Source organism: Salminus brasiliensis, chromosome 13 (genome assembly GCF_030463535.1).
Source record: "Salminus brasiliensis chromosome 13, fSalBra1.hap2, whole genome shotgun sequence".
Taxonomy (NCBI): domain Eukaryota; kingdom Metazoa; phylum Chordata; class Actinopteri; order Characiformes; family Bryconidae; genus Salminus; species Salminus brasiliensis.
Window position 1 is genome coordinate 7,264,782 of NC_132890.1, and position 24,252 is coordinate 7,289,033.

General features: G+C 44.7%; 1 protein-coding gene across 1 annotated transcript in view; it reads right to left on the minus strand.

Moving 5' to 3' along the window:
• Positions 1-24,252, minus strand: part of LOC140575475 (DNA topoisomerase I, mitochondrial) — a 39,248-nt gene that overhangs the window by 8,751 nt on the left and 6,245 nt on the right. The window contains exons 5-14 of the mRNA XM_072695826.1: positions 22,394-22,478; positions 20,310-20,434; positions 19,003-19,118; positions 17,246-17,367; positions 9,083-9,205; positions 8,675-8,862; positions 8,062-8,206; positions 5,438-5,581; positions 3,867-4,052; positions 1,944-2,012 (exon numbers count right to left, since the gene is read on the minus strand). Of these exons, the coding sequence (XP_072551927.1) occupies positions 1,944-2,012; positions 3,867-4,052; positions 5,438-5,581; positions 8,062-8,206; positions 8,675-8,862; positions 9,083-9,205; positions 17,246-17,367; positions 19,003-19,118; positions 20,310-20,434; positions 22,394-22,478 (1,303 nt within the window). The remainder of the gene's footprint in view (positions 1-1,943; positions 2,013-3,866; positions 4,053-5,437; positions 5,582-8,061; positions 8,207-8,674; positions 8,863-9,082; positions 9,206-17,245; positions 17,368-19,002; positions 19,119-20,309; positions 20,435-22,393; positions 22,479-24,252) is intronic.

Here is a 24,252-nt window from a genome sequence, read left to right on the forward strand (position 1 = left end):
TACGATTTGCAGTAAGATTCGCAGGCCCGCATGGCAGAGCCCAGACATTGGGGGAGCTGCGTCTTCTCTTGCCTCCTTCTTCTTCACTTGGGCCTTTGCAGTGTCAAAAGAGCAGCATGGAGCACAATATCATCTTCCTGCACTTCCGCCTACGATTACCAAAACTGGCCTGCCTCTCTATCTTTCGCTCCAGCTCTCTCCATCATTCCCTCTCTGTCTCTCTCTCTCGCTCGCTCTCCATCATTCCCTCGCTGTCTCTCTCTCGCTCTCTGCACATTCCGTATCGCTGCCATTCAGGCCAGGCATCAAGAGATAATACAGCCACCCACATCCCGCTTTAAAACACAGTGCATGTCAGGTCAGAGACATGACCCAAAGCTTGCCAATAAATCTGCTGTCGGGTTTTACATAGAGATAACGAATAAGAGGGGGGGGGGGGGGGCGCAATAAATAAACAAATAAATAAATAAATAAATAAATAAATAAATAAATAAATAACCCTCATGCCAGGGGGGACATTTCACAGCAGGACTGCTCAGTAAGCTGGGTAACTCGAACCCAAAGTGAGGAGTGTCTCTGGATCATAATGTGCTTTTCTGAGCATTTTGTGGAGATTTTGAACAGTTTTTGATCAGAATTATTTGTGCTACAGCATCCAACTCTAGGTCCGTAGCTCTCCTACAGCTGGTCAGGCTTGACTTTGGGTTTAAAATGAGATTAAGATTTGGCTGTAAACACTGTAAAACGTAAAGTCAGCCCCATTTAAAATGAAAGTAACTGATTACGGAGCATTAACTCAACTGAGCCTAGTCAAAAAAAGTTCTCCGAAACTCAATTTTTTTAACCTTCTGCATCTCAGTTTGGTCAACAGTACATAACGATGCTATGTTCCGACTGCAGTTTCAAATCAGATCTGTTGAGATGACCGTCTGCACGGTTATTCGCAAATGACCAGATTGGATTTGCGTGTCCAGACATCACAAACCTATCTGCGTGGGTTGCTTTGGTAACGGCATTGTGACTAACGAGCTGCTTTCATACTCAGAAGCAGGAGAGATGAAGGGCGCTCTGGATTTAACGTGGTCTGTGTCTGTCGCGTTGTGAGTGACGCAAAAGAAACGTAGAAATCCGTCTGTTTGAGTGACCAGAGAATCCAGACTGAGACACGTGTACAAATCTGATTGTATTCGCAATTCAAAGCACCTCCAAATGTAGTTTGGATCAGTTTTGTTTTGTAAAAATTGGACTTTGTGTTGTTTGACCAGGGGTCTGTCCAGACCATCAAAAATCAATCTGGATACAATGTAGATATGCCAGAAAAGTTTAGTCTGTGGCTCCTCCCCCTCAGTTTGTGTACTGTTTATTCCCATCTGCAGGTTAGAACTCCCCCTGGTCACATGTAGTCCCCAGACTAGGAGGCTTTTGACAATGGAGCGCTGAGCCCTCGCTGGGATTTGAACTTATGCTGATCTCACACTTGATGAGCAGCAGTTAGACTGTAGGGCCGGTCCAGAGCAGTGAAACTACACTACATAAAAACACAGTTCTGAGTAAATGTACCTTTCCGTTCTTTCTTGGGCACACAAATGTACACGGCTTCACAGCTCTAGAGTGGTGAAACCGTCTAACTGCCTCCTTGTCACAAGACAGGAGATCCTAAGTTCAACACCACAGCCCTCCCTATTGAGGAGCCAGATAGGGGTGTGATAGAGGGAGCTCTAACCTGCAGATGAGAATGAACAGTAAACAAGAAGAGGGGAAGGAGCCACAGACTAAACACACCTTACTGATGTCTTTGAGGCTCAACTCAATATATATCGTTGACCAAGCTGAGATGCAGAAGTATAAAATGTGAGTTAGGAGAGCATTTGACTCAAGCAGACTGACCTGACCGTGAACAGGCACCCCGGTCTAGATCCAGAATCAATGAATCCTTTACTCACATTCAGTCGATCAAACAGGTCATCCCCCTCTTGCTTGTTTTCCATGAAAAGCTTGAGGTTTTTGAAAACCTGAAAGAAAGAGGCAAATCAAATCTTAGGCCTGTACCACTGACTTCTCTGCTTGTGTGTGTGTGTGAGAGAGAGAGAGAGAGAGTCTTTGAGAGGTTTGGGGAGGGAATAGCACTCAATCATATTTGACATTTTCATGGAATGCCATTTTTTCCCCCCTTCCGCTCCCGTCAAACCAACTAAAGGCTAATATATGCATGCCACTAATTAATGATAGCAGATGTGTTTCTTTTAAAACAGACTCATTTGAATAACGGTTTGTCCTTGAGCCAAATGCAGAGAGAAATTAAAATAAATAAATAAATAAGACATACAACAGAAGCCAGCAGACATGCTTGTCAAGCAAAGAAGGATTCGGTCCCTGGCTGACCGAACAGGGCGCTGACCAAAGTGCTGATTGACTTGTCTGCAGACCCGTTAGAATAATCATCACGGAGAGTGTGGTCCTCACCCAGCTTTACACAGTGTTGCAACACTTACACCATTCTCTGAGCCGCACAATCTGGCCACACAGCAGCAACTGCCTGTATCCCTCATGCTCACACACACTCACACACACACCCCTTTTCTACTGTAGATGGTGTTCAATATGTCATTAGACGCACAAAGACAAAATAAACCAATATGACACAAAACTCATAGAAACAGCCGGCACCAGATGCCGCGATCCAGGGGCTCCACTTCTTATTCATTGTGAAGACAGGAACTGAGGGGGGATGGAAATTACATTTCCCTTCAATTATGTCTGACATTTCCAACAACTCTCCTTCTCTCCCGATGAACCTGTTAAATATTCAGGGAACTAATTATTTCTTACCTGATGACTTTCACTTAAAATGAGCTCATTTAAATAATGAAAGCTTGTGCCGGCAAACAGAACTTGATAGAAGCAAACATCTTTCGCATGCGCTCTTGCGCTCTGAACTAGCTCGGCTTCATATTAGAAGCAAAACTCCACCATAGAAATTTCCATAGCCAATGGAGAACAACCCCAGCTGCTGTATAGCATCAGGCAATGCCTCCTCCGTCAACAGTCAACCTACACCTGCCTCACTGTGTGTGGAGCCACGCAGCAGAGAGGCTGTTCACACTTTGCGTTATCATCAACCACATTCATCAATTAGGGTTGTGCGTTATAACCGTAATATGACAAAAGTATTGGGACACCTGCTCGTTCATCGTTTCTTCAGAAATCAAGGGTATTAAAGGGGTTATTCTGCCTTTGTTGTAGTAACTGTCTCTACTGTCCAGGGAAAAAGTCTTTCTACTAGCTACATTTCTGTGAGGATTTGATTGTATTCAATAACAAAAGCATTAGTGAGGTCAGAATGCTGGATGATGACCACCCCACCCAATCATCCCCAACTCATCCCAAATGTATTGGATGGAGCACCAACCATTATTCCAGAGAACACATTTCCACTGCTCCACAGCTCAATGCTGGGGTCCTTTATACCTCTCAAGCCCACGCCTGGCATGGGCACATCATGTTCATCTGCTCCAGAATTCTATTGGCTTCTCTACAGGGACAACACAAGCCTGTGTGTGTGTCTTTGTCTCAACAATGGGTGCAATTTAAAGTAGCTGAATACAAATCATAAGAAGGATTGTGTCTACAAACATGTGGACATAATGTTTTTGTAGCTGAATGCAATCAAATCCTCACAGCAATGCACCAAAATCTAGTAGAAAGCAAGATAAACTCTCTGTTTCTTTCAGATTAAGGATACTCAATGATTGAGCAGGCGTCCCAATACTTTTGTCCACAGAGTGTATGTTAACTTGCTTTTTCGCGTTCTCGTTTGCAAATAGGGAAAAGGTGATTTGCCTAACGATCGAACAGGTGAACCTTACCCTTTTGGAGACGGGAACCTTGTTGTAGTAGCGGATGCAATCTTTACCCAGGAAGTCGAACTCCACCACACAGTTCTCTCCGTCGAGTGTGTCGTGCAAAGTGATGTGCTCCACGCGCAGAGAGCAGCAACCCACTGTATCAGCTGTTTCTCCTTCTTCCTTTTCATTACCTGCTCTCAGAGCCAGCTGTGCGTACACACACACACACAAATATATGTTAGAAATAGGAGAACTAACTTGGACTCAGGCCCTGTGTGAAGGAGTCTGGGCATCGCTGCAGGACGGGACATCGTCCAGCTACCAGAAGGTTGTGAACTCAATTTGTGGCTGTGTCAGTCATAGCATGCTGCTGTTGTGTCCTGTAAGCACTTAACCCCTCAACACTCTAGGGCAGGGTACAGGCTAATAATGTGTGTCAACCCCTGATGCTTTATCTCTACACAGAGGTGTTTGGGGTGTGTGTGTGTGTGTGTGGGGGGGGGGGGGGGGGTATGGGGGGCTGTTTATTAACGTTTTTAAGTCAGTGCAGAGTATGTAGCAAACACAGTCAGCCACCTGGACAGTCAGTGCACCATCTTATCAATTACTCAAGTCCCTGCTAAAGCCTGAGTAGACTGATAAATCACTGTGCTGATCAGTTATTTATCTCAGTGTTACTGAACTCTACTAAAGCCTGGGTAGACTGATAAATCACTGTGCTGATCAGTTATTTATCTCAGTGTTACTGAACTCTACTAAAGCCTGAGTAGACTGATAAATCACTGTGCTGATCAGTTATTTATCTCAGTGTTACTGAGCTCTACTAAAGCCTGAGTAGACTGATAAATCACTGTGCTGATCAGTTATTTATCTCAGTGTTACTGAGCTCTACTAAAGCCTGAGTAGACTGATAAATCACTGTGATGATTAGTTATTTATCTCAGTGTTACTGAGCTCTACTAAAGCCTGAGTAGACTGATAAATCACTGTGATGATCAGTTATTAATCTCAGTGTTACTGAACTCTACTAAAGCTTGAGTAGACTGATAAATCACTGTGCTGATCAGTTATTAATCTCAGTGTTACTGAACTCTACTAAAGCTTGAGTAGACTGATAAATCACTGTGCTGATCAGTTATTTATCTCAGTGTTACTGAACCCTACTAAGGCCTGGGTAGACTGATAAATCACTGTGCTGATCAGTTATTAATCTCAGTGTTACTGAACCCTACTAAAGCCTGAGTAGACTGATAAATCACTGTGATGATCAGTTATTAATCTCAGTGTTACTGAACCCTACTAAAGCCTGAGTAGACTGATAAATCACTGAGCCTAAGTGTCCACAAGAAATTAACAGTGTTGATGCCTGAACACTTCCAATAAGATCTTCAATACAAGTAGCAATACAAGTAGCATGTGATGTGCAGCAGGGCTCTTAACCTGAACTTTCTCTCCACCTACTGCAGTTTTCTTATCGACATGAATTACCAGTAAGCTCCAGTAGCAAAGCCTTTAAATGAAAAGTCACAGCATGGTGGCCCAAAGCCCACCATTACCAAGCAAGTGGACAGAAAAGGAGAGTGAGGCCTGACCTTGTCGATGAAGTAGAGCGCCACAGCTCTCTGGCGAGTGCCCATCTGTTTAGACTTCAGGTCCTCCTGGTACTGGGATCGGATTGCACCCACACAGGTTTTGAGTTTGCGAGCCACTTCGTACTTCTCCCAGTCTTTCTCCCCCTGCACACCACGAAACATTAGCTCTCATCAGATCGGCGTCCATGCTAAAACTAAAAATGCTGGAGGGAAAAATTGTTGGTCTATGAATTCCACCCCTGCGTAGTGCATCACGGTCCGGGCAGTCAGTCTGAGAAGACAACTGCATTTGTTATTGCTGATTGCTGCCGTCAATCGCATCACCAGCGTCCTATCTGGGTGCATAAAACTGTTCAAGCCCAAACCAAGCACAGTGGGAATCACCGGCTGGTGCAGGAGCTCAGGCTTGATGGGAGATTCCAGCAGTATTTCTCCTCTCTCCATCTCTAGCAGGAACAAATATCTAACAAGCAAATAAGATGAGAATCAGATTTACTGGCTGTTGTATGTTGACACACACAAGGAATTTGGTTCTGGTCATTTGGGTCTCTCTAGAACTATACCAATATAAACAGAATAGCCATAACAGGATAGGGGAAGAAAAAACACATTGATTATAAATCGCTCATCTAAAGTGACTCCTGTCAAGGGGTGGACGTATTAGCCAGCAAGTGAACAGTACATTCTTGAAGGACAAATGGGTATAAGCATAAGAATCTGAGGCCCAAATTGTGATGGCTAGACGACTGGCTCAAAGCATCTCCGAAACATGAGGCAGGTCTGTGGGCTGTTCACGGTGTACAGTGGTCAGTAACTATCAAAAGAGGTTCAGGACAGTAAAACCGGTGAACCAGCAACAGGGTCATTGATTTGATCTATGGAGGCTCTACCTCTCAATTTACAGGACTGAAAAGATCTGCTGCCAACGTATTTGTGTTTGATACCACAGGACACCTTTGGAGGTCTTGTAGAGTCCATGCCTCGACGGGTTAATATCTGTTCTGGGGGCATAAAAGAGACCTGCTCAATATTAGGCATACTAATGTTATGGCTGTTTTTTGGTGTGTTTTTTTTTTTTTTTGTCAGAACGTGAATACGCCAGTTGTTCTTTATTTCGTGTCCAGATTTGATGATGAATGGACAAATATAAAGGCTTCAAAATGTAAAGTTGCCAATTTGGAGATTTGAAGAGTCTCCAAATGTGTCATGGTCATCGGAAATCGCCTGCTTTCACTGAAATCCAACAACTACTGGCCACACTGCTGGTGTGAACGTGGGGTTGGTCTTGAAACGGCAGCTTCACTGAGGTGTCTGCGATTAGTTTGGCGTTTGGAAAGAGAAGACTAGCCACTTATTCTGGCTTTTCCACAGAAGACTCTCTTCATCTTGACCTTTCTGAACACATGTTGAGCATTTCTGCCTTGAAAATCAAGCAGTGTGAAGAATACTTCACTGAAATCAGTTAGGTGGCACACTGACACAAAGTCCAGGTTGAAGAGAAATGCTTGGGCTTTCCACTGCTGGGTGTATCTGGGTATTAATTTTCCATGAATCTATGTGTCAGAGGTTAGATTATGTTGTTGTGCCTGTGGTTTGCGGCAATTTAATTGGCCCACAACACGGTTACCCTCTACACCTTGTGTTGCCACAGTAACACTCTCCTACAGAGCGAAGAGGAGGCAGGGGAAAAAAGAAAATAGAGAAATATAAGCCGCGACAGAGAGACTGAGAGAGGGAGAGAGAGGGAGAGAGAGAGAGACAGAGTGAGAGAGAGAGAGAGGGGGGGGAGAGAGAGAGAGAGAGGGGGGGGGAGAGAGAGAGAGAGAGGGGGGGGAGAGAGAGAGAGAGAGGGGGGGGAGAGAGAGAGAGAGAGGGGGGGGGAGAGAGAGTGGGACAGAGAGAGAGAGAGGGACAGAGAGAGAGAGAGGGACAGAGAGAGAGAGAGAGAGAGAGAGAGAGAGAGAGAGAGAGAGAGAGAGAGAGAGAGAGAGAGAGAGAGAGAGAGAGAGAGACTGAGAGAAAGAGCGCGAGAGAGAGGCAGAGAGAGAGAGGGAGGGAGGGAGAGAGAGAGGGACAGAGAGAGAGAGAGAGGGACAGAGAGAGAGAGAGTGACAGAGAGAGAGAGAGGGGGAGAGTCTGTGTGAGGGTGCGAGCTGCATGAGGAGCAGAAAGGGAAGCAGCAAAAGTGTACATCTGCACTCCCAGGGGAAGAACCTTGCTTATTGTGAGGCGTGGGTAATTGAGTAATGATGGAATTGATTGCTTTGCATCCTGACTTGATTGTGTGTGAGAGAGGCAGAGAGTGGAGCGAGACAAATGATGAGATGAAGCACGGAGAAGGGGACTAGGCGCCAAAAAAAAAGAAAAGAAAAAGAAACGAATGCATTTCGCTTTCTGCTCTGTTTGATTAACCGGCAGCAAGCGCTACAGCTAAATGTCATCAAAACCTAATCTATTAACCAAGAGAGGCAAATACAGATTGACATGAGGTAGGGAGAAAAAACAAAGGAAGGAGGGGGGAGAGAGAGAGAGAGGAAAAAAAAAAAATAAATAAATAAAAAATTAAAAAGTATGAAAAGCACAAGCTAACCGCTAACGAGAGCCAGATGTTCTGCACTCTATACCTTCAGTTTGGAGTTTGCGTTGAGCATCACGTATTTGCAGGAACCCTGCACATTCTCAGTCCAGCTGGCCAACCACGTGACCGTGTTATCATGTCGAACCTCTTTCCATTTGTGGCCGGCGGGTGGCTGCGGGATACAGGACTCCCTGCAGGGCAGATGAGGGCATGTAACAGTACTGTACAGTGCAGAGACATGCCTGAGACTTCCTTAAGAAACCAGCACATAACAGCTCTAAGTGGTATTGATGCCCTGACCCACTTTGTATGTCTCCTGATCCAAACAGAGGACTTTAATGTTGCATAATAGCCCACATTAATCCAGTGCGTGTGTGTGTGTGTGTGTGTTATATGAAATACAGATTTCATATAAAATATCAAATCACTGTCTTTAAGCAAATCCAATTAAATTATTCTGGCTTTAATCTAAAGTTTCTGCATTTTTTTGGAAAAAAATGCTCTATAAATAAATAAGCCTTATAATTAAAATACACACAGAACAGCCCCAATCCTGAGCATCTGCATCCCGACTGGGACATCCCTAGTAAAAAGCCCATCAGTAGCCAACACAAGGCCTTAAATACGAGGCTGCTGCTGATGCTAAATATGGACGTTACCGGCTGCAGTTGATGATGACGTCCTCCGGCTGGATTCTCTTCTTCAACATGCCCTGTTTAGGGTGCTCTCCTCTGCCTCTGAACAGCCCTGGAGGCTCAATCTTGAAGTTCCCAATGCGCTCCCGATGGTGGTCCAACATGCAGAAGCCGTACTCCTCTACAATCTTCTGATTGGCTTCTTTATTAACCTGCATGTGGTTTGGGAGGAAAAACACCCCACAGTGACAGTAAGTAATCCACAACTGTGTGGTAGTCAGAGGGGAAAAAAAGCAAGTGTGTGTGTGTGTGTGTGTGTGCCCTTGAAATTCATGAAATGACCAGTTTTGACCCAAAACAGGACACCTGCTTTATTCAGGCCTGTTCCACAACACAGGCTTGTTTTCAGACTTTTCTGGGAACTGAGCTCACCTGCTTCTCTTCTTTGCTCAGGTTCTTCCTGGCCTCCACCCTCTCTCTGTGCATAGTATGGAGCTCTCCGAAGTCACACTTATTCAGGTCAGTGATCAGAGTTCGCTCCTCTAGAGTCATCTCCTAAGTGAACACACACGCAAAACACATACACAGCTCTTTATATTGATCATCTGAACACTGAATTACTGGCTCAGGCCTAGCAGCTCCTAAAAACACAGACATAGGACAATGCAAAAGACAAAACGGGTGTCCTTAACTGCATTTTTAACCAAGGACAACAAGGTTGACTCACCAGACACAAATAAATAAATAAATAAATAAATAAATAAATACCAGTCGCCTGTAACTGAAATGTACTTAATAGCATTTAATACCTCCACAAGCACGAATAACAGCTGCGATTTGATTTGCCATGGTTTGGCCAAGTTTCTGAATGTAGGTGACATCAACATTCAGCCACTCTTGCATCACACAATTGCGCAAGAACTGTATGCCTTCCCTGGTGCTACACTCATTGTTTCAGGTAGTCCCACAGATTTCCAGAGGAACTTTTGCAGGTCAGTCCAAAAGTGTCAATGCTCCTGAATGCTCCTTCACACTATGGCTCCTTCACACTAAATGCAAATCGCTCCTTCTTGCCAAACATTAACATCTACTTTGTGACCCACCGTCCACACACTGAACGACACGCACACTGCACTGCACTGCACTGCACCACCTATGAATCCGGTCACACACCCCGCAGATGTTTATGGGCTTGTGCAATGCCATCTGCGGGAGCCTGAGGTTACTACCACGTTGTTGGTCCCTAGTTGTCTCACTACCATGTCTTTGTAGTCTTCGCTTTGGCTTGTGTATCTATGGGTCGTTCACATACCCTGTTCCTACTGTTCTGTCTCTGTGGTGCCGCCCCAATCTGACTCTCTACTTTCCTGTTGCCCGTTTCAATGCGGTCCTACAGGATGATAGTGCATAGCTATGCATATGACTGTCTGTCCCGCATGGGTATTCTACTACTGTTGGCTACTACTGTGGTCAGCTGTGGTGCAGTGCAGATCACCGGTTCCTTGGTTCTCTCTGTGCTCAAAAGAGGCTTGGACCTGGATCTTTGCAAATCTGCTTTGTGACATGTGGAAAGTGCTCGATAAATACATTTGTACTCAATTTTGCTGCTGTCCAATAAAAAAGGAAAAAAGCATGTCCCTCCATTTTTTTATTTTCCCATTGCTTGCACCCAGTAGCTGCTCTGTTCACTGTGTCAATAATTTTGCACAAATAGACCAAATTACTCATTTTACATAAACCTCCATTCAAAATCAACACCATTTTTGCCTTCTCCTGTAAAGTCAGATGGCGTCGGTTAACGTGTCCCTTTCCACCTTAAGTGCTGCGAAGGTTACATTCTAGAACCTGTTCCTTTCTGTCCACTGTCCTAAAAACAAACCTGACTACCTCAGTCCACAACCGGCCCACAGCTGGGTCGACGAAGTGCTGCGTTTTCATTTTCACTTAAAACACGCCTGAAACTTCCATGACGTTAGCGAGTCTCACACCGTTTGTATCTTGCATTATCTGCACTTACTCGTGGAAAAACTGATGTACCCACTACAGTCAGGGTGCAACTCTCCAAACGGATGTTACTGGGGGGATTTAGTTTGGACCTTTGCTTCTCAGCAGCGGGTTAATGAGAGCCATAATGGAACCCGTCTCACTCGGGCTAATTCAAACCACCTGAGAGAGGAAGAGCAGCGACCTGCCTCACCTGTAATGAGCACTCCATCCCAGGAGCTCGAGGGGGGGGAAGGACGGACGGACAGAGAGGTTTGACCAGTGCAGAGGTTACAGCTCCGGGGACCGTTACACAACTTTCTCCAGCTTGTTTTATTCTAGATTCCAAAGTTTCCTCTTTTTCCTTTTGTTAAATGTCACCCCAACAGTGAATCGCTGTAATCTCCTCTCCCGGGGCCGGCACCACAGGCCCTCAAACAGGCAATTTCAATTTTATCCTTTCAAAAGGGTGACCCGCCTGCCATTCTCTCTTGTGGACACACACCACCCCCCCCCCAACGGCACCCCTGGGGCGCTCGCACATAAGCCGGAGAGATGGAGGCAAAGAGGACAAGAGAGTAAAATGGACTACAAACTCTCTGGCCCTTTCGCACACACAGCAGCTCCGAGCCTCAGCACCACACCATCAGGAATCAATCACCTCTGACATAATCCCAGCTTGACCTCAGAGCCTGCGCTATTGAATAAATCTAATTCAGTACCTGCAATCACAAAGCAATCAGGGTTTACTGAAGCTGCTCTCAGATAATAACTCTCCAAGCCAACGTTTTCTGTGTAGGACAGCTTGAACACTGCAGGCTGTTGCTGATCAGGCCAACAAGTGTCTAAAAAAAAAAAAAACAGCTTTTATATTTACGCATTATATTTCTTGCGATAAATTACATCACAATATGCTACAATATGCTTTCCGGAGCACACCATGGCGGTAGTTAGTACTTGAACACTGAACAACTGCATGTCTCATTACAAAGGGAGTGTAATTAATCCTGGTTAATTGGATTTAGTGCAGTGTGTGAAATGTTGAATAAAATAATTTGATCCCACAATGTGATTGTGAAAGTGTTTTGTCAAAGCGTTTATTTTTATAGCATCTGGATCAAACGCTCCTTTTCCCGCATGACATTATATAATCACACACAGATGTAGGCATATGTAACGTCAGAAGCCCTGCCCAAGGACTCTTACTAGTGTAAAATCCTTTTTTTCCCCCGCCTGTGTCAAAGAATCAATCCGCAGTCAAACACGAGGGTAGTGGTGTCCATGGATTCATGCTATCAGGGTCAGATTCTGACCCTACCATCTGTACCATCTGTATACCATCATTTCTCCTGCCTCAGCTTTCTGTTCGTGGCGGACAGAAGTGGAATCTGACATGTCTTCTGCTGCTGTAGCCCACTCGCCTCAAGGTTGTTCATATGGTGTTTTCGCATTTCGAGATGCTTACCTGCTCACCAATGGTACAGAGTGGTCATCTCTGAGTTACTGTAGCTTTTCTGTCAGCTTGAACCAGTCTGGTCTTTCTCCATGGTCTTTCTCCATGTCTGCTACTCCGTACTTGATGGTGATGGTCAAAAGCCGATCCGCACCAAGAGCCCCCTGAGCTTTAAGTACGGCTCGGTTCGACCTGCCATCCCTTAAAATCCACAGAAGACAAGCGTCCAGGCTTTTTTCTGTCCTGCACCAAAGTAAGGGAACAAACAAACTTCCCCTGGGTGTCCGAACAGCAGAGTCGCTCGCTGTCTTCAAACGCAGACTGAAGACCCTCCTCTTCTGAGAATACTTGGGCAAATAGTATATTAGAGTATTATGGTCTCCCTACTGACTTGTGTTTAGTAGTGACTAAACTTAGAGGTATCTTTGAATTTGTAGCCTATTTAAACTAGCTGAGGTTAAAAAAGCACTTTTGTAAGTCGCTCTGGATAAGAGCATCTGCTAAATGCCTTAAACGTAAATGTCTGCAGAACTGCGGCTCACTGCATGACTTTTCTTCATTGCACCATCCTGAGCAACTTATCCAAAAAGACCCTCAAACCAACCCACCTAGTTTGACAAGGACACAAAACGTACCCCCAATTCTCTCTCTCCTACTCTCAAATGAACTACAATTGGGTAGCATTAGCCTTGTAAGGACAGCCATGTGCTTGTTTGCATCTCCTCACCAACAACACAAACAGCCCTCTAATGTGAGCCAATTACCACCAACCACCAAAGACGATCTACATAAGCTCACCAGCCCTCTCTTCCTCTGTACACACTCCCATGTGTGCACTTCCACTTAACCTCCTGTCTCCTCATTACTGTTTGCCCAACACCCTCTCGCGGAAGCCGTACTGTGTTCTAAGGGCAAGTAAACCATGCATTGAAATGCATGGAATTCATTAGTGCCTGCACCCGAACCATGACACGGATTTACATTTAATGAGGAACTAACAGGAAGTTCAATGGATAAATAAATTCATTATTGTCACACATCCGTACTGCGGCGGCGTCCAGATGTTTGATGGTACAGATCGCACTGGTCTATTTTCTGAGCTATGAGGAGACTTCGACAAGGACTAGGTTAAGCAGTCACAGAAGCATTACCAAGCGGTACTGCAGAGGAACCTACATTATACAGGCTGAGTACAGCAACTCCACACAGATCAGAGTCTGCAGAGATAGACTGATCTTACTGTCTTATCAGTCTCTGATCCCCCATCTCCCTTTTCTCACACTCTCTCTCTCTCTCCCTCCCTCTCCCTTCCTGATTGACAGCGGGGCAGTGGGCGGAGACTGTGCTCAGTGAGGCGAGGCGAGGCTTCCGTGTTATAATAAAACAGTTAAATTGGATTTGTTCGTATGTGGGGAGCGAGTTGTCTGGATTAGCATATCAATGCCTTTACACAAATCGTATTTTCAAGAGCATTGAGCGCTAAGCAGCACGAAATTAATTCTGCGTGATAGGCCCTAGGCCCTGCTGGGGTGCGGCGAGCTCGGCCATGGTACCATTCCACCACACTCCCCCCTCCCCTCCCCACCTCACTCCAAATGAATAATCCATCATCCATCTCTCCTATCACAGCCGCACACATCTGAACCAGAAACACTTTGGTTCTGAACATGGCTATGAACTCCAAAAGAATCCATTTAAACTGATAAAAATCACCCGCTGAAGACAGACGGGGGGGAGAGGGGGGTTATGGTGCGAAGCTCAATAATCTTCCTAGCCCCTCTCTCTTTAAGGCAGACTGTGCTTATAATGAGATCAATATACAATATGAAATCATGGCCGGTGCACTACTTCAGAAGACATGCTGGCGTAAATTCTCTTACCTCAATCTGGAGCGAATAGACCATCGCTGCTGTTCGTTGCCATTGTCTTTATTCCTTTCTAGATTTTGGTGTTTAAAGCAACATTATGTAGCATTTTCCCCTTAAAATAGCAGCTTCAGCTTCAAGTTCATGGTTCACTTTCCCCCTTATTTGGAGAGCGGCATCTCCGTCATTGCCACTCCAGGCCAGAATGCTGCTACTGCAATCCATTTTATAGGACTGCGTAAAACCCTATATAAATTACTCTACCACCTCAGTCCACATGCTTCTCTCAGCTTGTCCAGGTATGCATGTGTACAGCTAGTCCTTTATAGTACTATTTATATAGGACTACATTTTTACAGACTGCAGGGGGAGCCCAAGAGCATTAAATATCTAATCTTGCACTTCTTAAAGGGGGGGGTCTATATATTTAACAGAGTCTATATAACGGTTGTGGTGGTGATGGGATCCAGACATCTGAAGACTCCCATGTCTCTAAAAAGATTCTCACAGTCTTAAAAACGAAGGTCCCTAAATGGTTCTTGGTGGCCCTTTCGTACTTTTGAGATGTTTGGTACACCCATCAGATCAAACATCATTATAAAAAAACATAAGTACCCATTAAAGAGGTTCCCAAGAACCTTTTTCTTGGTTCTAACCAAGAACAATTTAGGAACCTAAATGTTTGTGTGAGAGATGTTTGGTTTGATGGGGTTAAAACAATTATTCTTCCTAACACCCGAGACACTGATATATGGTTTTAAGATTAGTTTTTGGCTTGGACAAAAGTATTGGGACACCTGCGCATTTATTGTTTCTTTGGAAATTAAGGGTATATACAGTGAGTCCAAGAAGTATTTGATCCCTTGCTGATTTTCTTCGTTGGCCCACTAATAAAGACATGATCATTCTATACTTTTAATGGTAGATGTATTCTTACATGGAGAGACAGAATATTAAAAAGAAAATCCAGAAAATAAATCTAAGGAATATATATTAATTGATTTGTATTTCATGGAGTGAAATAAGTATTTGATCCCTTAGTATTCATTAGCAGTTCTGGCTTTTACAGACCAGTTAGACACTCCCAATCAACTTGTTACCTGACCTGAAGCCACCTGTTCTCACTAATCACTTGTGTGAAAAACACCTGTCCACAGAATCAGACAGATCACACAGATTTCAAGTCTCCAACATGGGTAAAACCAAAGAGCTGTCACAGGACCTCAGAGTCAGAATTGTTGACCTTCACAAAGCTGGAATGGGCTACAAAAAGATTAGTAAGGTGTTGGATGTGAAAGTAACAACTATTGGTGCAATTATCAGAAAGTTTAAAGAGTATAACATGACAATCAACAGACCTCGGCCCGGTGCTCCAAAGAAGATTTCGCCTCGTGGGGTGGCAATGATGCTGAGAACAGTCAGAAATCGTCCTGCAACCACTCGGCAGGAGTTAGCAAATGACCTGAAGGCAGCTGGGACCACAGTTTGCAAGGAAACAATTGGCAACACTTTGCGCAACAATGGATTCACATCCTGCAGTGCCCGAAAGGTACCCCTGCTGAAGAGAGCACATGTGGAGGCGCGCCTCAAGTATGCCAATGATCATTTGAAAGATGAACCAAGTTATTGGGAGAAGGTTTTGTGGTCAGACGAGACCAAAATTGAACTTTTTGGCCTCAACTCCACCCGCCATGTGTGGAGGAAGAAAAATGCTGCCTATGACCCCAAGAACACTGTGCCCACCGTCAAGCATGGAGGTGGAAGCATAATGTTTTGGGGGTGTTTCTCTGCCAAGGGTACAGGGCTACTTCACCGCATCACTGGGAAGATGGATGGAGCCATGTACCGCACAATCCTGAGGGACAACCTCCTCCCCTCTGCCAGGGATCTGAAAATGGGCCGTGGTTGGGTCTTCCAACATGATAACGACCCTAAACATACAGCAAAGGCAACAAAGGATTGGCTCAAGAAAAATCACATTAAGGTCATGGAGTGGCCCAGCCAGTCGCCAGACCTCAATCCGATCGAAAATCTATGGAGGGAGCTGAAGGTCAGAGTTGCCAAGCGACAGCCCACCAACCTTCATGATTTAGAGAGGATCTGCAAAGAAGAGTGGGCCAAAATTCCCCCTGGTGTGTGTGCTAAACTTGTGGTTAACTACAACAAACGTCTCACCGCTGTGCTTGCAAACAAAGGCTTTGCCACTAAGTATTGAGTGTGTTTGGCAAGAGGGATCAAATACTTATTTTCCTCATTGAAATACAAATTAATTAAAATATATTCTTTAAAATTATATTCTGGATTTTTGTCTTGATATTCTGTCTCTCCATGTTAGAATATATCTACCATTAAAAGTGCAGAAGGATAGTGTCTTTATTAGTGGGCAAACAAAGAAAATCAGCAAGGGATCAAATACTTCTTGGACTCACTGTATATGTATAAAAATTAATTGCCCTGCTTTTGTTGGAGTAATTGTCTCTACTGTCCAGGGAAGAAGGCTTTCTAGTAGATTTTGGAGCACTGCTGCTGAGGATTTGATTGCATTCAGCGTTAGGAGCGTTAGTGAGGTCAGGATGTTTATCGTCTCACTTTATCCTCAACTCATCCCGAAAGTACTGAATGGAGCCTCAACCAGCATTCCAGAGAACACAGTTCCACTGCTCCACAGCTCAATGCTTTAGTCTTTAGGCATGGTGCCAATAGGTTCATGTTTATCTGCTCCAGAGAATCCTATTCTGCTAATACTTCTCTACAGGGACTAGACAAGCTGAGTGTGCACGTGTATCTGCGTCAGCAATGTGCACAACTTAAAGCAACTGAATGCTTTCATTAGAAGGGGTGTCCACAAACATTTGGACATAGTGTAACCCCCCCCCCCACCCCCCACCCCACACACACACACACACACACACACACACACACACACACACAATTAAGAGAGATCTATGCAGGGAACTGCAAGGCAAATTCTTCTTACCTGATTCCAATCAGCACTGGTAAGATGAGACAAGTCTGCATTTCAGTCAAATCACTCCGAATGACCGTTTATCTCAATGATTATGTTGTGCAAATGTTTGGAAAATCAACAGAATTTTCATTTGAAGTAGACCCACTCGAATCAAACAGTGGAAAAAGAGCCTTTCCACATCAGAAACTGATGAACGTGTGAAACATCGAATCGAGCCCCGGGAATTCTTGCTACTAGAGAGCTACACATCTCACAGTCCCTTAGGGCTAAGCTCTGGCAGCAGGCAGATCACACAGCAGGACGTGTAGACACTTCCACATACATACCTTCCTCCAGTCTTTGAAGAAGTTGTCGCGAAACACCTCTTTAGTGGTGTATTCATGGTCCAGCATCTGAGCAAAAAACAGAGCCACTTCCTCAGCAGCCAGACTAAGCTTCACAGCCTTGCCTGTTTTCCCACACAAACATAAAAAAAAGCATACATGTAGTCACTGTCCTGGCAAAACCTAGTATCTCGTATCTAGTATGAAAGTTATTCTGCCATTTTCACTTTTTGACATGATGTGAACCTGGCAGCTGTTCTTCAGATTGTGCCAGGAGCTCATGATGGATGAACCAATAGAAATGCTCAACACTGTTTTTGTCCCCCCCCCCCCTTGCCAATTTAGACCACCGATTACCCAACCTGTATGTACCCCATAACAGAAAGACGTAACGAGAGACCGGTTCTGCTGTGTTTGGACTCGTAGACGGCTATCTAGGCTTAGATAAGTTAGCTAGCAGGCTAAACTCCACAGCACAGACCACGTTTCAGTTAACTGAGGCTCGAATCACACCAGTTTAGAGGATCAGGCCTCATATCTGAGAGCACAGAGTTGAGTGGCCGGTCTTAGGAGTGTTTTCCACTGTTTTCAGACACATTTAGTAGACCGAGTCATCCAGGTTTGCTTGCTCTGCCTCGGTGTCCCTAGAAACGCAACTATGGTGGGCTTGTTTTCCCCCCCACCTGTTTTTTTGAGCATGACATCAACAATCATGGGGGAATGAGCTTATTTGTCCTCATACACTGTCAATTTTTTAAACTGTACACAGCATTACTGTTATACTGCCCAAGCCTACAATAGGCTAAGTGTCCGGTTATTTTCTATGTACTACTGTGTACACTAAACCATGACGTCCGTAAAGTGACAGTTCGGTGTGAATACACATGCTGTTACTCCCCTAATATCAAATCTTGCTGTAATTGAAAAGCATTACAGCAAAGAAGCTGAATTCAGATTTGCAGTAACTCAAACCCTCACGTTTACTTGTTGCCAAGCACTACTCCCCTATGTTCCCACAGCAGTGGCGTGAAAGCAGGAGCCTTCTACACGACACGGCGTCTCTCATTCATCATGTCTAATTCAAGTCCGATCAATGAGGGTGTCAGGGTTTACATTCAGCAAAACAAGCATGAGTCAGCAAGCAGGCGCCATCCCCCAGGACTGACTGAGGAAATGCTCAGAGTAGAGGCTGGGAGAGAGGGAATCTGTTTAAATGCATTCCAGGGAGCTGCTCCTGCAGCAGCTATAATCAAAACTCCATCTAAACACTCAGAGGGGTCGGAGCCTGAAAAACCCAAATGTTTTCTGAGCCTTGGTTGTTGTTTCTTTTCTTTTTTTTCCTCCGCTAGGACAAGATGAATGGGCTCTGCCCTGCAGCATGGCCCCGTACTTCAAAGAGGGGTCTCTTCTTTTCATTGCAGAGTGGCTATTAACAGATGCAGCTAGAGGAAAACGATTAGAGGCTCCTCCGTGTTCTCTCCAGGGGCCTGCTGACCCAGACGCTGGACACTGCTGGCCCAGAGCTGGGCTCCATGCCCAGGCAGAGAGAGATGAGGCGGGGGAAAGGTGAAGGGGGAGGAAAAAAAAAGAGAGCATTTCACAAAAAATGTCTCTTCATAGCTTTCACAGAGTGTTCTCTCCTCCAACTGTCCAACTGTATTCTGGCCTGGACTGAAAGTTACCCTCTCTACAAAGCGAGTGCGAGTTCAAGCATCTTCAGAAGCTGGCACTTTTCCTGGATACAGACGAAAGACACGTACCGTCGTAGTAGAACTTGACGTTGTCTGGAAGGGGCTGATACTCAGGTGGGAAATATGGTCCTTTGTGTTCCAGAAACTTCCATTTGACACCATCTTCATACTTCTCCTCCTCCCACCTGACAGAACAAAGAGCGCGTTTTAATTGCAAAGACCAGGAATGCACTGACGCCCACACACACACACACACACACACACACACAAGGACGGACCCCTTTCAAATGTCAAAATCAGTTTGGATTTGGATGACAAACAATAGAAACCTAAGCCGACCATGCTGAACAGAACACACAGAGGAAAGAGTAAAAAATGGAGAACGGCGGCTTTCGTTATTTTGGAAGTCGTTTATATGGTTTAAAGAATATTAACTATAAAAAAAACTAATTACCACGACTCCCACGACATTTACCCATTTACCCAAGCCAAAGTCAGTCTGCCAATACACATGCAACATCTAACAAGGGCTTCCTTAGTTAAGAACTGGAGATGCTAAACTCTGGACCGATCTAATCTTTGATGCACACTAAATGGACAAAAGTATTGGGACAGATTGCATTCAGCTTCACACATTCGCGCGGTCAGGATGTTTAATGATCACCACCGCACCCATCCCAAAAATGTTGAACAGAGCATCACCATCATTCCATAAAACATAAGTTCCACTGCTCCACAGCTCAACGCTGGGGGGCTTTATACCCCTCTAGCCCACGCTCGGCATTAAGCATAGTGCCAATAGGTTCATACTCCTCTGCTCCAGGAGGGCTTATTCTATTGGCAATGCTTCTCAACCGGACAAACAATGACAAACAATGGCCGCAACTTAAAGTAGCTGAATGCATTCATTGGAAGGGGTCTCCACAAATATTTGGACATATCCAGATCCTTATTTAAACATGCAAGCTAAAACTAGAACTTCATTAAGCTCTGCAGAAGTTCCTTCTCGTTTTTATGTAGCTATAATTCCAGTGTTTGTTAGCAATGTTAGCCTAGCATCGCTCGTTTCAAACTTCAGTAGCCATCGTGAGACATTAATGTCTGGGATAAGTGATCAATCCTAGTAAGTTGTGCTAAATTTTGTGCTGAAGAGTTCCTTTAAAACTATTCCTTTAGGTACATCCATCTGTCCGTCTATCTGTCTGCCTGCCTGTAAACGCCTACAGTGCAGGAGGTTAGGTGCTGAGTCACAGATGACTGATGCTAACTAAGCAACTGAATTGTCTTCTGCTTATGAAAGCTTGTGGAAGCTTAACTACAGCAACGGGCATTTTGGCAATGTTGACATCAGGGGTCTACAAAACCAAATACACTACCAACGCCATCGCTGTTGCTCCTCTTCCTCCTTCTTCTTGATCTTGAGGGCTCTGGCGGCCTCAATCTCTTCCTTTGTCCTCTTCTTTTTTGTGACAGGCTTCTCCCCGTCCTCCTTTTTAACTTTCTAAAAAAAAATGGAAGATACCACACCAGTGCATAGTCTACCTTTACAGTGCTGTGACTAGGTGTTGCCCCCTGTCTGAATCTTACAGTAGCTTTTAGTAGTATATAGACAGAGTCTGGCAGGACATTTGACAAATGTATTTGGCGCTTCATGTCTTCGGTCTGCAAAGTATCAAACATTGTCCAAATGGAGAATGTCTGGACTGGATCAGTAGTCAATACTTCCAGCTTCCTGCATTTAAACTAGGAACCTCATATCAACTGTGTAGCATGGTGGTGGTAGCGTGATGGTTTGGAGACACTTGGCTGCATCAAGAACTGGATGCCTTTCTACCATTGAGGGAACTAGGACCCTGTTTACTTCATCTGGATTGAGGGTTTTTAGCCACATGTGTTTACACTGGGTTGTCAAATGTGTCTCCAAGTAGACACATTAGAAATCTGGCTGCTGTGTGGGACAGAATGTGTAAATTCGCTCATTGTGCTACAATTATTACCGCCAATTATTTTGGTTGCACTGGGAGGAGTTATGGTTTTCAAATGCATCTAGAAGAGACTGATGGGTTTACACTGCTTGAATGCTTCTCCCATCACCTCCTGAAGTGGTTTTACACTTGCATTTCTAGGTGGCTTGGCCTTATCCAGATGTAATCCTCCCACTCAAGACTAATAAAGTGACCAGGTTTAAACAGGGTTCATGAATTTTGCTCTATATCAAAATGATTTTTTTAAAAGAACGGTAAGTCATCTGTCCGTGAGAAAGACAACGATCCGGACCACGCAAGCGCCTCAGTCTACCTCTGAATGGGTGTAAAATAGGGAACTTGAAGGTTTACAATGGCCTAGCCATCTTAAACGTCCGAGTCCCACCCTAAATCCCACTGGAATGCTGTGTCAGGACCTGAAACGTGCAGTTCCTGCTTAAAGGCCGAGTGGGCCTATGGATGCTGCTTAGGGGGTGTGACCAGCTACTGAAATACAGGGGGCAATCACTTTCTCCACAGGGCAGGGTTTGAGTGTTAAATATCTTTCCTTCATAAATACATAATAAATACATCAAATGTCTTGCATTTCTGTTTTTTTTTTATCCATCAGGGTCATCTTTATGTATTATTAGCTGTAAAGTCAGTATTAAAAATTGAGGACCTTTTCCGAAGCACTGTACATGTTGTGCATGCAATAGGAAAAAGGCTCTTTTCAAAAGCTCTGCAGGAGCAGACTAAAATTGGCGACCTCAAGTTATAAAATAAATCTTATTAAACTTTGCTACAGTGTAGAAGGAAAAAAAATTACAGTGGGATAGGTGTTTTAACCTTAGCAAATAACAGGTACTGAACTATGCAAGTGTCAGCAGCGCAGGGCACATTATTTTCTCCTGGAAATCCCGAAGAAATGCTTTTGGTCGATCTGCAAAACTCAAATAGTCCACTTGCCCTAAGGATAAACACCCTGCAGCACTCTGAACAATCATGAGCACTTTCTCCTCGTTGATAATACTCTGCGCTCTAAGTAGGACTGTTCCTCAGAACGGGCAATCAGAGACTTGGGATTTTGAGGAGTCTTTTTAACCAATTTTACAGCAAAAAAGTTTGGCTAGTCAAAGAAAGCGCTTATCAAAATGAAGCTGATAAAGTGATAAAGTGAAAGGATGGAGGATTGCTCATCTTTAAAAGTATGTATTGTCTTCAAGTCGTAATGGAACATTTTAATGGTCTACTATCTAAAATGACCTACAAAATAACTGGACAAAAGCTTGCTTCAAAACCAATGCTACACGCTCATTAGCCTGATCAAGGAATTCACTTATTCCTAAAGTCTAAAATCTGCAGACTGTATATCTACATACTAATTTTTGCCTCCTTCTTCTGCTTCTCATGTCCATTACCAGCAATTCAGTAGCCTGTGCCTCTTCGTCTATGTCCAACACACCGCTATCCTGCTCAGTGGAAAAGACGCCTACCTTCTCCTTTCCTTGTTTCTTTATCTTCTTGGCCACACCAGAGCTTCCCTCGCCCTCTTCAGTCACCCTTTTCTTCTTCTCTGGTCTGTGGGGCAGAAAGCAGAACAATGTATTCATTGAAAAAATATATATCTTTAAAATGATTACAGGCACTTACTGGTGCTTGAATTTGTTAACCCAGAGGACGCTCCTTATTCTGGTGCAATCATTTACATTTCGATTTATGGCGTTTAGCTGATGCTCTTATCCATAGTGACTTACAAGGTTATTCATATTACAGAGCTGGACTAATGTAGTGTCCAGAGTCTTGCCCAAGGATTCTTATTGGTGTAGTGCAGCATAGCCCAGACTAGGAATCGAACCCCAGTCTCCCATGTGGTGTGGTAGCTCACTGGCTGGTAGTGGTATCTGTTGCACAATACAACAGCCTGCTACATTTACATTTAAGGCATTTACAAAAGTGCTTTGCTATTTACCCAAGAAAAACCTAAGCTAGTTTGAAAAGGCTAAAAAAATCAAAGAGACCTCCAAGACACTACTAAACACAAGTCAGTAAGGTGACCACTCTGCTATTCGTCCAAGTATTCTAGAAGAGGAGGGTCTTCAGTCTGCGTTTGAAGACAGCGAGTGACTCGGCCGTTCGGACACCCAGGGGAAGCTCGTTCCACCATATTGGTGCCAGGACAGAAAAAAGCCTGGACGCTCGTCTTCCGTGGATTTTGAGGGATGGCGGGTCGAGCAGAGCCGTACTTGAAGCTGGAAGGGCTGCTGGTGCAGATCGGCTTTTGACCACTGCCACGGGGTACGGAGGGGCTGGTCCGTTCTGGGCTTTGTAGGCCAGCGTCAAGGTTTTGAATCTGATGCGGGCAGCAGCTACAGGAAGCCAGTGAAGAGAGAACGCAGCAGTGAAGTGACATGGCTGAATTTAGGAACGCTGAAGACGACCCGTGCCGCTGCATTCTGGAGGGGCCTGATGGGGCGCAGAGAGAGACCAGCCAGAAGGGAGTTACAGTAGTCAAGTCTGGAAGCGACGAGAGACTGAACAAGCACCTGGGCGGCCTCTCTACAGGCCGCATGCTAGCTAACTATCCCTAACTATCTATGTCCCAGACTTTGTGGCTAATGCTCCATTATTAAGTCATGGAAAATACCTCAAACCCACGCTGTCCAAATCAAACTCTGAAACGTAAACTCGGAAATCTGATCATTAACGTTTTATCACTCAAATCACAGAACAAAATAAAAGCAGTGGAATTCACACAGATAGATGAAGGGATCTGTAAGCCTGTAATCTCTGAGTTAAGTGGCTTCCCGTCGTGTTGTAATTAATGGCTCACGCTGCCGTCCTTTCCTAAATACACCAGTAATTCAAGTGTTGGGTGTCCACTCCACCCAACTTCGTCCATCATGTGTCATTAATAACGAGGCGACCAATAAGACAAGAGTTAATCTGAACCGGAGTGAACGCAGGGCTGAATGATGGGACAGGTTTGCGTATATCTGTGATTAGAAATGCTAATTAATTCATGCAGCATCCAATCAAACTGTTCTCCGCAAGGTTTGGATAAAACCCCTGGGGAAACAGACCCCTCAGCACCAGGTCTCGGTGAGGAGTCTATTGTAGAAATATGAGGCTGTCTCGTCTCTCTTTGCTAGCTGTGGTGTTCAGGGCTCTCCCTACTGTTGCTTCTGTTTACATGGACTGAGTGGGAGGAGTTAAACCGGCTGGATTTTCTCTCCTCCAGAATGGAGCTTAGCAGGTGCTGGTCTTTAGTTGGTCCAGTCAGAGCTGAGATGATGTGGTGTTCGCTCGGCTCCTTCTCCACTCAGCTAAACTCGTCATAGGAGGATTCCTAGCG